This window comes from Quercus robur, chromosome 4, assembly GCF_932294415.1.
Source record: "Quercus robur chromosome 4, dhQueRobu3.1, whole genome shotgun sequence".
In the NCBI taxonomy this organism is placed as follows: Eukaryota; Viridiplantae; Streptophyta; class Magnoliopsida; order Fagales; family Fagaceae; genus Quercus; species Quercus robur.
In genome coordinates, this window is record NC_065537.1 from 78,158,610 (window position 1) to 78,174,840 (window position 16,231).

The 16,231-nt window shown below is 33.7% G+C and overlaps 1 protein-coding gene across 1 annotated transcript; it reads right to left on the reverse strand.

The window, feature by feature from the left end:
* Window positions 1-14,826: 14,826 nt before the first annotated feature.
* LOC126723842 (putative defensin-like protein 184) lies at window positions 14,827-15,070 on the reverse strand. The gene has a single exon (XM_050427763.1). The coding sequence runs from the start codon at window positions 15,065-15,067 to the stop codon at window positions 14,903-14,905; it is 165 nt and encodes a 54-aa protein (XP_050283720.1). The 5' UTR covers window positions 15,068-15,070; the 3' UTR covers window positions 14,827-14,902.
* Between the last annotated feature and the right edge of the window lie 1,161 nt (window positions 15,071-16,231).

Consider the following 16,231-nt stretch of genomic DNA (forward strand, 5'->3'; position numbering starts at 1 on the left):
TCTGGAATTTTTATCAGCGTCGAACATCTACGAAAATTGTGTTTCTTATTTGGGGACTTCGGCATAGATTAGGAAGAACTTCAACCCAGAACAGCACAATTCACATGTTCTTCATGCTCTTAATTATCGCTCGGTTATGTTCCCTTCTCTTGCCAATCGGTGCCCACTGTGTTTGATTCAAAGAATCAAAGGACTTACTAGCTCAAGCTTCACATATTCTGAGTTTGAATGAAAGGATTGGTTAGCTATAGCTAAAGTATCCCAACATTACCTTGTCCAACATCAGAGTCAAACTTGGATTGGGTTGAATGTAGCTTGCCCAAGTCGCATCTTAAGGGAAGTGATATAATTTCTAGTATCATTGATTTGTTTTCTATAGCATTTGATCTTCTATTAGTTGAAGTTGTGATTTTACTGTGAAATGGGTAGTCGTACTCCTTTCAAGACTCCCACTAATTGGTGGTATATATAAGACTTGCCCACAAAAAAGGAAGGTGTACCCCACATGCTTGTGGAGCGCGCACACTATGTGAGGGGGAAGAATATGTATCTCCAATGCATGAGATAGATAATTATTGAGTTTGTGGACTAGCTGAGGAAAGTGAATGAATGGTAACTTGCTTTTGCGTTTAAAATAAAGAAGCATAATATAGGACACTTGTTGCACTCTGGAGAAAGAAAGTTATCATAATAAAATGTGTTAAATTGTTGATTTACATGTACATAAAATTGCATTTAACAGAATAATGCACATTATTCCAAACAATTTTTTTGAGCATGACATTCCCAATAGTCATTTTTCCCTCTTTCTTCTCAATATTCCCAAATGCATTTCACAAATCCAAAAAAAGCCAGTTTTTTCTTCTTCTTTTTTGGCGGGTTCCATATCCAAAACTCCACAGCTTTTCTCCATTCTTTTCTACAATCCTTTCAACAAATAATTTAAGTTCATTCAGTCTTTGTTTCTCACTAGTTTTAATAAGTGTTAGTCCTAATCTCTTCTTAAAATAATAAGACTTTTAAAATAATAAGATAATTTTCTAACAAAGTATAGTCAATACAATATTTAAATTTTCTAATTTAAACTATCTACATTTGTTATTTGAAAGTGTTTTAAATTTTGCAGGTTTTTTTTTCAAGGAAACATAATGTATTTTACAATAAATTAATTTATAAAGCGATTATTTTGTAAATAATGTTAATGTGGGGGATGAAATTTGTTTCTAGTATTTTTTATAAATGATTCATATTCTATATGTCTTGTATGACTTAAAGAGAAAGCAGATATAAGTAAATTTATCACTTATATAAGAAAACAAATACAAGACTTTAATAATACAGAAAAATGTAATTTTATCAAGAACCTACCAACATTAGGTTGAGATTGTAACATAATTATTAATGAAGCAACTCCTCTTTTTACAAAATCCTCTCCTCCCAAAGTATCACCAAAGTAGACTAAATGGACTAAACGGACTAAAGTGGACCAAAATAGACTACAGTAGACCAAAATGGACTAAGTTGACCAAATGTTATACTGATGTGACTCAACATGCGCGTAGTAATAATAAATAATACATTTTAGTTATTATATAAATAGAATAAATTTGTGGCAGGTTTCATTAGTCATTAACTCATGGATTTTCCCCCCTTTAAACCCTCTTTTTCCATCTCCATTAGTGGAATTTTACTCTAAAAATGTATAGAAAGTAATCCAAAAAGAAAAATAATTAAATTCTAAAAAGACTGGAGCTAAGAGCCTTAAAACTTAACTATTTGGCATTTTTTGGTGTTTTCAATGGAGACATTCAGGATTCAAATCCCTCAACTTTCCAACTATCGATTTATAAATAAAAAGATGAAAATGGTAAGTAAAAAGATAAAAAACAAAAAGGGGAAAAAAAAACATAATGGATGATCATTGTGTAAATAAAGACTATAACAAAAGGAATTGTTAATAGAAAATTGTAGAACATTTTGTTAAAAATTTCTTTTGGAGGGATTAAGCTATTTATTTTTGTTTTCTCTTGAGAGGAAACTGCCAATTTTTTTTCTAATCTTATTGGAGAGTAACTCAAATTGTTTTTTTTTGGGGGGGGCGGTAGGGGGGCATGGATCTCCATTGTTAATTCGAGACGGAATCTTATACACCAGACGCATACGAAACTTTCACGTTAATTTTACTGTTAATAGTTTTCACAAAAAATGTGTATTTCTCATTTGTTTTTGGTGGTTTTATGACCAAGCTGTGAAATACCAAAAAATGTTATCACAAAAGAATCACGTTGTTGAGTTTTTTTTTTTTTTTAATTAATTTTTAGATTTGTTGAAACTTTGATTGGTGGAGTACATTGTGAGACTTTTATTGTGTTTTTCTCACCAAAAAAAAGACTTCCAAGATATCTTTTTGCTAATGGATTTTTTGAAAGCACAGCTTTTGATCTCTCTCTCTCCACGACCTTTATATTTCATATAAATCACTGTTATCTTGAAGAAGAAGAAAAAGAAGAGAACTCATCTAAATCATTCTTAACCTTTGACATAAAACATCCATAACCATAACCATAGAGTTAAATTTATTTTAACACCAATATTTTCAGTACATGTCCCATAATCAACATGGGTATGCACAAAAGCACTTCTTAGGAACGTAAGGTGAAGTGCTTGTATCACACAATCCGTCACCCTTGTATTTCTTTTTACAGTCCTTCCGGCATCGGTCGTCACCCTGACAAGGCCAAGTTATGTCGCAATGGTTGGCACCCTCAACCTTGAATTGTTTTGCTTCTGTCATGAGAACCATTTCCTCACCTACAAAGTCACAAATAAACATTGAATTTATCATAAAGCAGCTCGATTAAGTTATGGCTTTGGTTTTTCACTACCAAAAAAAAAAAAAAAAAAAAAAAAAAAAAAACCCTAATATAGCATATTAGTAATAATTTAAAAAAAAATTAATATGACAGATATGCACTTGATTGATTTTATCAATATTAAGATTTCTTTTTTTTTTCTCTCTTTTGGGTGTGTGAGAATGGGGAGAAATGTAGGGCTTGGAATCATTTAAAAAGGGGAAATAAATCATAAAAGTTTAAATTTTAAAGTATTTACCACAGCTAATCACTAGGAGAAGAAGAACATAGCAAAAGGTAGAGAGTTTTGCCATCTCTGAGTTGAGGTACGAGGATTATGCAATTCCATACTCTTTTATAGGGCATTTGGGAACCGTACAATCCTTATTTCCACCAAGAAAACCATAATTCATGTTATGATGCAATTGTGAAGCAATAGTCCTTTCATTTATTGTTATTAATTATGAATTTATAGTCTATCCTTATATTATAATGAAAAATTAATCACAAAGTAACTGTCCTTCCTTATATTAGTTAGGTAATAATCTATTAATTAATGTAGGGCTTTACTTCCAAAAAAAAAAATAAATGAGCAATACTAGGGACACACCCCAACTCACACCCAAATTCACACCCGGTTTAGGTTTTAGCTCCTAACTGGATTTTAACACTTTCACATGAATCACATAAGTAAGGTGTAGATTTGGGTGTGGATTGGAGTGTATCCCCTAGCATTACTCTAAATAAAAAATTTTAAAAAGCCAAAAATACATGAGTGGTATTGATCCCTTAAAGGTCAAAATGAGTGGTATTGATCCTTATTAATTGTTTAATCTGCCCCTTAAGTGACTCTATCGTATGTTGCCAATGTATAGTAAAATGGTAGGAGAGTAACTAATATGAAAAGAGAGAGACTATGATGGTTTTGCCTTGGTTGAAAAATTTTCACATAAAAAAAAAGGTGTATCCCACATGGTTGCGGAGCACACACACTATGAGAGGGGAAGAATGTATATCTCCAATGTATGAGATAGTTTTTGGGTCTTTTTTTGGAGGGGGTAGTTTAGAGGGGGACTTCACAAGATATATGCGTCACCCCTTTATGTGCATACTCAATGGAGAATTATTATTAATTTTTAAATTAACGGAATGTTTAGCACTCTTCGAATACCTGACTATTCTGTAGGTGTGCATAATTTGTAGGACTTTATTTATGTGCAGGCTCACTCATAAATTCAGGTTGTTTGTGTCTTAGCTGTGGAAGGTTAATGAATAGTAACTTGTTTTTGCATTTAAATTAAAGAAGCATATGATAGGACACCCGTTGCACCGCGGAGAAAGAAATTTATCATACTGACTAGAGCGTATAAAATGTGTTAAATTGTTGATTTACATGTACATAACATAGCATTTAACAAAATAATGCACATTATTCTAAAGAATTTTTGAGCATAACATTTTCGGTAGTCATTTTTTCCTTCCTTAATATTCCCAAATGCATTTCACAAATAGAACAAAAAAGCCAGATTTTTCAGTTTTTCTGACGGGACTCATCTTCTATGTCTTGTATAACCTAGAGAGAAAGTAGATATAAGTAAATCTATCACCTATATTAGAAAACAAATACATTAATAAAATATAAGAAAAATGTAATTTTATCAAAAACCTACTAACATTAGGTTAAGATTGTAACATAATTATCAATGAAACCACTCCTCTTTTTACCAAAACCTCTCCTCCCAAAGTATCACCAAAGTGGACTAGATGGACTGAAGTGGACCAAGATAGACCAAAGGAGACCAAAATGGACCAAGTTGACCAAATGCTACACTAACGTGACTGAACATGAGCGTAGCAACCAAAAAATTCTACACTTTAGATTTATATAAGTAGAATAAATTCGTGGTCACTAGTCATTAACTCGTGGATTTTTTCCTCCTTAAACCCTCTTTTTTCATCTCCATAGTTAATTTCGAGACAGTATCTCATACGTCGGATGTATACAAAACATTCACGTTAATTACAGTGTTAACAATTATCACAAAAAATGTGCATTTCACTTCTTTTTTTTTTTGGGGTGGTTTTATGACTAAGCTGTGGAATACCAAAAAACGTGTTATCACAAAAGAATCACATTGTTGGTTTTTTGTTTTTGTTTTTTTTTTTTTTTTGGGTTTTTTAAAGATGTGTGGCAAACTTTGATTGATGGAGTACATTGTGAGGCTTTTATTGTGGTTTTCTCATGGAAAAAAAACAAAAGGACTTCCAAGATATCTTTTTGCTAATGGATTTTTTGAAAGCACATCTTTTGTTCTTTCTTACTTTTTTGGGGCAAACTAGATTCAGTGGAACAGAGCAGAAAACAAGATTTTTATTTCAATTCTCCCATCCCATAAAAACCAAATAATCACGACAAGATGCTTGGTAGATAGGAAGAGTCAAAATCCACGAGCTGCGGATATATCATATAAATCATTCTTATCTTGAGGAGGAAGAAGAAGATAACTCATATAAATCATTCTTAAACTTTGACATAAATAATCCATAACCATAACCATAGAGTTCAATTTATTTTAATACCAATTTTTTCAGTACATTTTCCATCATCAACATGGGTACACACAAAAGCACTGCTTAGGAACAGAAGGTGCAGTGACTAAGTCACACATTCCCGTACCCTTGAATTGGTTTTGACAATCAGCCAGGCATCGGCCTTCACCCTTACAATTCCAAGTTTTGTGGCATCGTTTTGCTTCTATCATGGGAACCAATTCCTCACCTACAAAGTCACAATAGACATTGAATGAATCACAAAGCAGCTTGATTAAGTTATGACTTTGGTTTTTCAATAAATATACTAATATAGCATATTAGTAATGATTTAAAAGAAAATTAATATGACACAAATCTGCACTTGATTGATTTTATCAATATTAAGATTTTTTTTCCCCTTTTGGGTGTGTGAGAATTGGTATAAATATAAGGCTTGAAATAACTGGAAAAGGAGAAATAAATAATAAAAGTTCAAATTTTGAAGTATTTACCACAGCTGATCACGAGGAGAAGAAGAACATAGCAAAAGGTAGAGAGTTTTGCCATCTCCGAGTTGAAGTAGGAGGATTATGCAATTCTACACTCTTCCATAGGGCATTTGGGAACTGTACCATTCTTATTTCCACCAAAACCATATTTCATGGTATGACTCAATTATGAAGCAATAGTCCTTCCATTTATTGTTATTAATTAATTATGAATTGATAGTCTACCCTTGTATTATAACGGAACTTTAATTATGAAGTAATAGTCCTTCCTTATATTAATTGTGAAGTAATAGTCTATTAATTAAGAGAGATGTTTTGTTTACAACATTTTCACAACAAATCACAGGTGATTAGTTGTTATTGGTTCAAATTTGAATCTAACACTAAGATTACTTTTTTACCCCAACAATAACAACCAATAACAAACTGTCATTTAGGATTTGTTGTAAAAATATTGTGAAAATGTTGTGGACATATCATTCCTCATTAATTAATGCAAGGCTTTACTTTCAAAAAATAAATAAGTAATGCTAGGGATACAATCCAACCCACACTTAAATTCACACCCTTATATTATAATGGAACATTAATTATGAAGTAATAGTCCTTCCTTATATTAATTGTGAAGCAATAGTCTATTAATTAATGCAAGGCTTTACTTCCAAAAAATAAATAAGTAATGCTAGCGACACAATCCAACCCACACTTAAATTCGCACCTTGCTTATATGTCAACTCCTTATTGGATTTTAATCGTTTCACATGGATCCACCGCTTGTACTTGAAAATGCTGAAATCTAATCAAGAGTTGACACATAAGTAAAGTGTAGATTTGGGTGTGATTTAGAGTGTATCCCTAGCATTACTCTAAATGGGGGGGGGGGGGGGGGGGGTAGCCAAGAATAAGTGAGTGATATTTATCTCTTTAGTTTCAAAATGAGTGTTTTGATCTTTATTAATTGTGAATATAGTTGGCAAAATTTGACACGACTCGTGAATCTAACACGACACGACATAAAATTAGCAGTTTATGGGTTGAGGCTTAATGAGTTTGTGTCATATTTGGGTTGACACGACTAACCTGTTTAAGAAACATGTCGGATTCATGTCCAACACATGGAACCCGTTTGACCCAATTGACTCTTTTAATTAAATGACATTTTGCCAATATACCCTTCAAACTCTAGATATATAAACTCATTAGTTGTTGTGGTCTATATTCTTTGACATATTGTGATTGAATATTTGAGATATTGAGATATACTTTTATTTTGAATGATTATTTGTGATACAGTTACTTGTTAGTTCTAAGTTTTATATTTTAAAAAAATTATTTGTTTGGTTTTTCATAGTTTAGATCAATTTGGTTAATACTAAAATTTATATATATATATATATATATATATATATATATATATATTCTTCTGCTTTGATAAAATATGATAAATGGGTCAACACAACTAACTCATTTAATAAACAAGTCATGATAAAATTGATGAACTTTAACCCATTTGATAAAAGTGTTAGATTATAGTCAAATACTCGTAAGTAAACATGACACAAACCTAACATGCACACACAAATTATCACCCCTAATTATGAAGTGATGGTCCTTTCTTATATTATTATTAATTATGAAGTAATAGTCTTTCTTTATATTGTTATTAATTAATGTAGGGCTTTACTCCCCCCCACCCCCATCCCCCCACCCCCCCCCCCCCCCAAAAAAAAAAAAAAAAAAAAAAAAAAAACACCAAGAAGTAAGTGTAACTTATTAATCTCTTTAAGTTTCAAACATTAGTGCTATTGATCCTTCTGTTTTTCCTTTTTCTTTTTTTGGGGTGGTTTTATGACAACAAAAATCTTCAAATGTATTTCTCTCTTTTTTCTTTTCTTTTTTTGGGTATATTATAACCAGTGATACACAAGACTACCATTTATTTTATATCTAATATAATTTTTAACGTAAGTAAAGCAAAGCCTCTTCTAAAACTCTACCATTTGTTATTCTTGGATCACTCACTACTACAACGTAATGTGACAAACAATTATTGGTGCATGTCCATATATTTGACATGTCTCAATAATTTATTCAAGATCCTCTGAAAATTAATACCTTTGTGGGGAAACTTATGCATGACAGATTGCCCACCCTTCTTAGCCTAAATAATAGAGGAATCACTACCCAGAGCTTGTGTCCTTTCTACAATGCAGAGGATGAGTCTACCACACACCTATTTCTGTTATGCCCCTTCACAAGAGCTTGCTGGCATGGTTCAGCTTTAGCCATTCACTCATCTGATTTCAACAACACAACAGTCCAGCAATGGCTGGCTTCTCTTCTCAACAGACAAAAAAATGAGAAGCAAACTCTATGGTATACCTGCAGGCTAGTTTTACAACTCTGTGGACAATTTGGAACCATAGGAATCGGGTGGCCCATGAAGGAATATTTGCTAATCCTATGGTTGTGATTCTAACAGCACAATCTCTGTCTTGCAGGTACAAAGAATCATTCAATGAGCAGCCAAACTAAAACAGCAGCCCAGGAAGACCAAAGGCAACACAGCAACCAGCAGCAAGTCAATGACAGTTAATCATAAAGATTGCAGGAGCAAGATGAAAAAAGCCAAAAAGATGTTCTTTTGCCTATGAATCAGTTAATATGCAGGGAGTTAGTATTTTCTTTGGAGTAGCTAGTAGTGCAGCCAGGTCAACATATGGGGCAATGTTTGAAGCTATGGTGGAAGCTGGCATCAGAGCAAGAAACCATGGATTCCAACAAATTTTGTTTTTAGGTGATAGCAGAAGAGTAGTCCAAGCCTTTAGGAAGAAAAAGACACCAGATTGACTAGATAATACTAGATTGGCTGATCTAAATTTTCTAACTCAAACAGGTCTTATCTGCAATATGTTTTTAGTTTCCCATTTCATTGTTAAACCTGTATGGTCTGTAGCTAAAAGGGAAACCCGAGTGCCTATGAACCTTTGCTGGTACAACCCAGCCTTTTTGTAACTTTTGTTTCTAACTCCCTTTGAATGGTATCAAAAAAAAAAAAAAAATTATTCAAGAAGTCAAAAAACAATAATATTGTACATGAGTTCAAATTTGATATGGATTGGGTTTTAGTAAAACTATATTTTACACCCACCAATAATAGAATGCCACATAAAATGTTTCAAACTTAAGTAATAGATTGGTTTACACCAAATTCTATACCTCTAGTTTTGGGGATATATACACACACAATATTAATAATAGAGTTCCCTGTTTGGGTTTCAACTTTTTACATACTAAAATACTCTTACACAAATTCTTAAATTCTCTAAAATACCACTATCTTTTAGTTAAATAATTTTAAATTAAAAAACACAAATTGGTTAAGAGAGTAATTTACTGTTTCTAAATTTTAGGCTGTTTCCTTTATCTTCTCCATTCGGCCTAAAATTTAAGACACTATCTCTATCTCATTTTTAAACATTATTCCTCGTTACTTTATCTCTTTCTTAAAAAAAAAAAAAAAAAAAAAAATACATACGTTTATTTATTATCACTATTAAACAATAAAACACTATACCAAAAAAACATATAAATAAAAAATAGCATTATTGAACTCACAAAGGATGAGTCTAGTATATATATAATTAGATTGATTAATAACTGTTAAAGGAAAGGAAAAAGATCACATTTACAATGGCAAAAAGGAGATATAATTACATGCCAAAAAAAAAAAGGATCATTTTATACACAACCATCTGGTATGGTACAAAAAACTGTTCCTTCGGATGGATACAATAGCTGCCCTAAATTTTCTTTAAACAAAAAATCCTTATGTGAGGGCATTTGAACTTGAGATTGTTATTTCAGCATTGAGTTCTTCCAACCGAACTTGTGACAAATCCCCAGCAATCGTACTGCTCCACACTGAATTAACAATACACAAAATTGTGCCAGTCAGTTGCTTATAAGCAAAATAAATAAATAGAGATTATCTGGTGATAACATTACCTTTTGAGGGCTGATCAATCCAAGGCCCATTCATTATATTCAGAAAGCTACATATCTCAGTGTACTCCAAATCAGGTAGCAACTTTGGGGTCAGTAGAAACTAATACTTCAGCCATCTTTGCATTTTTGAAAGAAAGTTTTGACCCTAATGGGGGTAGAAAGCAAAAAATTGAACTGGACTAGCTAGTACCTCCATGAGGCATGTTCCTCACCCAATTGTGCTACACCTGAGGTGAGATAAAGAAAAATAATATTAAAAGCTCTGGGTGTTTATGTGCTGTTTCAAACAAAAGTAATAGCCAACTACTACTACCAACACCAAACACCTAAACTACCATTTGAACATGATGAGACAGACATGCAATTGATGTCCACAAGCTTGCCAAATTAAATGAAGATAGAAATAATCAGGTTAAACAAGTGTTCTTACTGTGGTGTGTCCAGTTGGCTGGCAGCTCTCACTAGTTTCTGGAACATGTTTTATTCATTTATAGGGTTCATCCTTGCTGAATTTGGAGGCCAAAATAAATTCTATGAGCTGTATTAATGTAGTAAGAATTTGTAGAACACTTGATACAGTGACTAATCCTGATTTATCTCATCAACAACCCTAAATGGGCAGTTTGTAAGATCTTGGAGAGAAACAAGATAAAAAATGGTTGATACCGACCGTTCCTGGAAGAAGGAAATTTTACTCATCACCACTCACCAGTGGTCTATTTTTCATGCCACGGATTGTCCTTGATACTGTTAAGTATTATTAGTTGATATTTTAATTTAAATGATAAAAGGATTGATATGCAATTTACATTAAATAGTGATGGAGAATTTGAAGATTTGGATATTCAAAGAGTTCATGTTGTTGCTACTCTTAATTGGAAATATTACTATCAATTAACTTCTTTTTTTCATTAATTTCTTCAAGTTTTTTTGAATAGCTTCATGTGTTAAAATTGGTATTCGATGATAATTTAATAGGAAATTTTATTAAATAGTTGCACCATAGCTGTTGAGATTTGCATTAGCATAGTATGATAATTTAATTATCATGTGATCATTAACTAGGCACACAGTTCTATATATAATTTTTTATTCTAAAACTTAAAGTATTATTTGCGCATATCGTGCAAGCAATTTGCTAGTGTAATGAGTTGTTGGAGTTTGTTTCTATTGCTCTTTACAAACAATTCATCTTTTATTCGTCTTTAATAACCTAAAAAACGAGTAAATATAAGGAAATATATCACTTATATTATAAAACAAATACAAGACTTTAATAACATAAGAAAAATGTAATTTTATCAAGAACCTACGTAACAACATTATGTTAAGAATGTAGCATAATTATCAATGAAGCAACTCATCTTTCTACACAAACCTAAAAAATTATCACTAAAGGAGACCAAATGAACCAAAGTGGATTGAAATGGACCAACTGCTTCACTGATGTTGCTCAACAGAAGCATAATAACAATAACTACACTTTGTATATTATATAAATAGATTCATGGCGGTGTTTCCCTAGTCATTAACTCATAGATATTTTCCCCCTCAAACCCTCTTATGCCATCTCCATGGTTAATTTCAATGTTAACGGTTATCACAAAAAACGTGTATTTCACACTCTTTTTTTGGTTTTTTTTTTTTTTTTTTTTTTTTTTTTTGACTAAGCTATGAAATACCCAAAAACGTATTATCACAAAAGAATCACATTGTTGGTTATTTATTTTTTAAAGATTTTTTTTTTTTTTGAGAAAGACACGTACCATACTTTTATTAAGGTAAGCCTAATAAATCGGCTTGCACTACATCATGAAAATGTGAAGGAATATCCTCCATCCAAACTAACAAATCCGGAATGCCAGCGGCATGTCTAGCCAGATTATGAGCTAAACTATTACAATCCCTCTTAACATGAGAGTAATGTAATTCTTCAAAATGTCTAGATAAATGTTTGGCCTCCTCAATGATCAATCCCATTGGAGTTAGCAGCCTTCCTTCCCCCATTAATCCTTTGATAACAGACAGAGAATCACCCTCAAGTACTACCCTTTTCACCCCCACATCCAAAGCAAAAACCAGAGCCCATGCCGCAGCCTTTGCTTCAACATCCTCACTGCCTAGCTCCTGGTGCACCGGTTTTGAGCATGAGGCAATAACAGAGCCCTGGTGATCTCTTATAACGACTCCAATGCCAGACTTCTTATCTTGTTTGAAGACGGCGCCATCGAAATTTATTTTGAAAAGCTCCGATGGTGGAGGTCTCCAAAGAGGTCTGGTATTTCGGTTCTGCTGCACTGGAGTAGTCACAGGGAGTTGCCGAGCTTGATATTCGGCTAGCCAAGACTTTGAAATCTGAGGGATTTGGTGAAGTGAGTCTGCCGGTTGGTTGAGACGAACCCGGTTCCGCTGGTTCCAGATTGTCCAAACCGTTACAGCAAAGACCTCTGTTTGATGGTTGTTTGCAATTAACCATGACAGCAGCTCCTTGAAGGTCATGAACTGAACATCACACCTGAAATTCCAAAGCTCCAAGTCAGACCACACCGTGTCTAGTTCTGGGCAGGACCACAAAGCATGCAATGAATCTTCATCATGGCCGTGACATCTAACACAGTCTGAGTCCGTTGCAATAGTTCGACGGAATAAAGCCTTCTTTGTCGGCATAGCTTCACGGCATGCACGCCAAAGTAGTGTTTTCACCTTGGGGGGAACTCGGAGTGACCATATTCCATTCCACAGTTTCTTCTCTTCATTTACGGATTCTTGTGGTGCAGCAGGCAGCTCCTCCTCCATTTTTAAGAATTTATAACCGGTCTTGCAACTATAGTGACCATTGCTTGAGTGAGGCCAATATAGGATATCTTCGGAAGCTCCACTACTCAAGGGGATGGTCTTGATTAGCTCTGCCTCCTCTGCACTGAACAGCCCGTGTAGCATCTCTTCATCCCACCTCCTCGTACTTGGGTCTATAAGAATATCAACTCTAGAGTTTTCAAAATCTGTCAAGGGAGAAGAAAGTACCTGTGGTGGATGTTTTCTTGGCAGCCAATGATCTTGCCAAATTCGAATTTTTTTTCCATCACCGACTCTCCATCTAGCTCCCCTTCGAATGACATCCCTCCCTACAAGTATGCTCCTCCAAGCATAAGACCCCATCCTTGATTCCTTGGCCTCCATAATGGTTGAATTTGGAAAAAACCGCGCCTTGAACACTTTGTAGAAAAGGGAGTTATGATTATGCAAGAGCCTCCACGCTTGCTTTGCTAATAGAGAGTCATTGAATTTGGCTAAGTCTCTAAAGCCCATGCCACCCACTCCTTTGGCTTTAGTCAACTCATCCCACTTGACCCAATGTATCTTCCTTCGATCTCCACGTTGTCCCCACCAAAATTTTTTAATCATGGTCTCAATTTCATTGCATAGACCGATTGGAATTTTGAAACATCCCATGGTGTATGTGGGGATGGCTTGGATAACGGATTTTATCAATACCTCCCTACCGGCTTGTGAAAGTAACTTCCCCTCCCATCCTTGAAGCTTTCTCCACACACGTTCCTTAATGTAATTGAAACTTGCTTTTTTCCTTTTCCCCACAAAGGATGGTAGACCCAAGTACTTCTCATATTGCATAATTTCTGGTACACCCCATGCCTCTTTAATTTGCTCCTTTAGAACTTCATTGGTTGATTTGCTAAAAAACAATGCTGTCTTGCTTCTATTTAGTTTTTGGCCAGAAGCAACTTCATAGGCATTTAAAATTTCCAATACTTTGCCACACTCCTCCATTGTTGCCCTGCAAAAAAGAAGACTATCATCTGCAAAAAGCAAATGTGTTAGTTTTGGGCCTCTTCTACAGATTGAGAAACCATGAATATCCCCATTCCCTTCTGCTTTTTTGAGCAACCCATTCAACCCTTCAGTGCATAGCAAAAAGAGGAAAGGGGAAATGGGGTCGCCTTGCCTAATGCCCCTTGTAGGGTGAATCATTCCACAAGGTTCTCCATTCACCAACACCGAGTATGTAACAGTTTTAACACACAACATAATCAGATTTATCCAGCCTTCATTGAAACCCATCCGCCTCATTATACCCTCCAAAAAAGGCCATTCCACCCTATCATAGGCCTTACTCATGTCAAGTTTAACTGCCATATACCCATGCGATCCAGAATTATAACGTTGTAAACAATGCAAAGTCTCAAACGCCACCATTATATTATCAGAAATAAGTCTATCTTTGGTAAAGGCAGATTGGTGTTCTGTGATAATTGAAGGTAAGACTTTTTTTAAACGGTTGGCTAAAACTTTAGAAAAAATTTTATACAACACGTTACACAAACTAATAGGGCGAAATTGGTGGGCATATTCTGGGGAGTGTGTTTTGGGTATCAACGTGATAAAAGTATGGTTAATAGATTGGGGCAAGGTACCTGAATTTAGCCACATGAGGATGGAGGCAGTAACATCATGATTAACGGTTCCCCAAAAGTGTTGGTAGAAAAGAGGTGGCATTCCGTCTGGACCAGGGGCTTTGAGGGGAGCCATTTTTTAAAGATGTGTGGCAAACTTTGATTGTCGGAGTGCATTATGAGAATTTTATTGTAGTTTCTCATGAAAATGAAAAAAGAAAGGACTTCCAAGATTTCTTTTTGCTAATGGATTTTTCTGAAAGCACTTCCTTTGTTCTTCTCTATCTCTCTCTTCGTTTTTTTTTTTTTTTTTTTTTTTTTTTTTTTTTTTTTTTGGGTGAACTAGATTTAAAGGAACAAAAAGCAGGAAACAAGATTTTTATTTCAACTCTCTCATCCCATAAACACCAAATAATCATGAGGGTGATCCCAAAGGATTAACTGGGTGCTTCATGCTTGGTAGCTAGAAAGAGTCAAAATCCACAACTTGAAGAAGAAGAAGAAGAAGAAGAAGAAGAAGAAGAAGAAGATAACTCATCCAAATCATTCTTAAACTTTAACACCAATTTTTTTAGTACATGTTGCATAATCAACATGGGTATACACAAAAACACTGCTTCGGAACCAAAGGTGCGGTGTATGCGTCACATATTCCCTTACCCTTGAATTGGTTTTGACAGTCTGCCCGGCATCGGTCATCACCCTTACAAGTCCAAACTTTGTTGCAATCTTTTGCTTCTATCACGGGAACCATTCCTCACCTATAAAGTCACAATAAACATTGAATGAATCACAAAGCAGCTTGATTAAGTTATGACTTTGGTCTTTCACTCAAAAAATAAATATACTAATATAGCATATTAGTAATGATTTTAAAAAAAAAAAATTAATATGACAAATATGCACCTGGTTGATTTTATCAATATTTTTTTTTTTCCCTTTTGGGTTTGTGAGAAAGGGGAGAAATGTAGGGCTTGGAATCACTTAAAAATGAGAAATAAATCGTAAAAGTTTAAATTTGAAGTATTTACCACAAATGATCACTAGGAGAAAAAGAACATAGCAAAAGGTAGAGAGCTTTGCCATCTCTGAGTTGAAGTAGAGGATTATGCAATTATTTTTTTATTTTATTTTTTGTGAATAAGGGTTATGCAATTCTATACTTTTTTATAGGGCATTTGGGAACCGTACCATCCTTATTTCCACCAAAACCATATTTCTTGGTATACTGCCAAAAAAAAAAAAAAAAACCTTATGATTATGAAGCAATAGTCCTTCCATTTTTTGTTATTAATTATGAATTGATAATCTATCCATATATAATAATGGAAAATTAATTATGAAGTAACAGTTCTTCCTTATATTAATTATGAAATAATAGTCTATTGATTAATGCATGGCTTTACTTCCAAAAAATAAATGAGTAATCTTAAGGACACACCCCAACCCACACTCAAATTCACACCTTCCTTATGTGTCAACTCCTGATTGAATTATGACACTTTTATATGGATCTACCACATGTACTTGAAAATGTTGAAATCTAATTAAAATTTGACACAGGTGTAGATTTGGGTGTGAGCTGAAGTGTGTCCTTAACATTACTCTAAATAAATTTTTTTTTTTTTAATTTTAAAGCCAAGAATGAGCGAGTGATATTGATCCCTTAATTTTCAAATTGAGTGTTGTTGATCCTTATTAAGTATGAAGTGATGGTCCTTCCATATATTATTATTAATAATTATGAAGTAATAATCATTCCTTATATTAATTATGATGTATGTCTTTCTTTATAGAGAAATACTATGTCCACAACATTTTCACAACAAATCCTAAGTAGCAGGTTATTATGGATTGTAATTGGTTGCGTAAACAAATAATTTCAATGATAAATTCAAATTAGAATCAATAATAACTA

Coding starts and splice junctions, on each gene's coding strand:
- LOC126723842 (XM_050427763.1), bottom strand. CDS start 15,067: ATGGTTCCCGTGATAGAAGCAAAAGATTGCAACAAAGTTTGGACTTGT.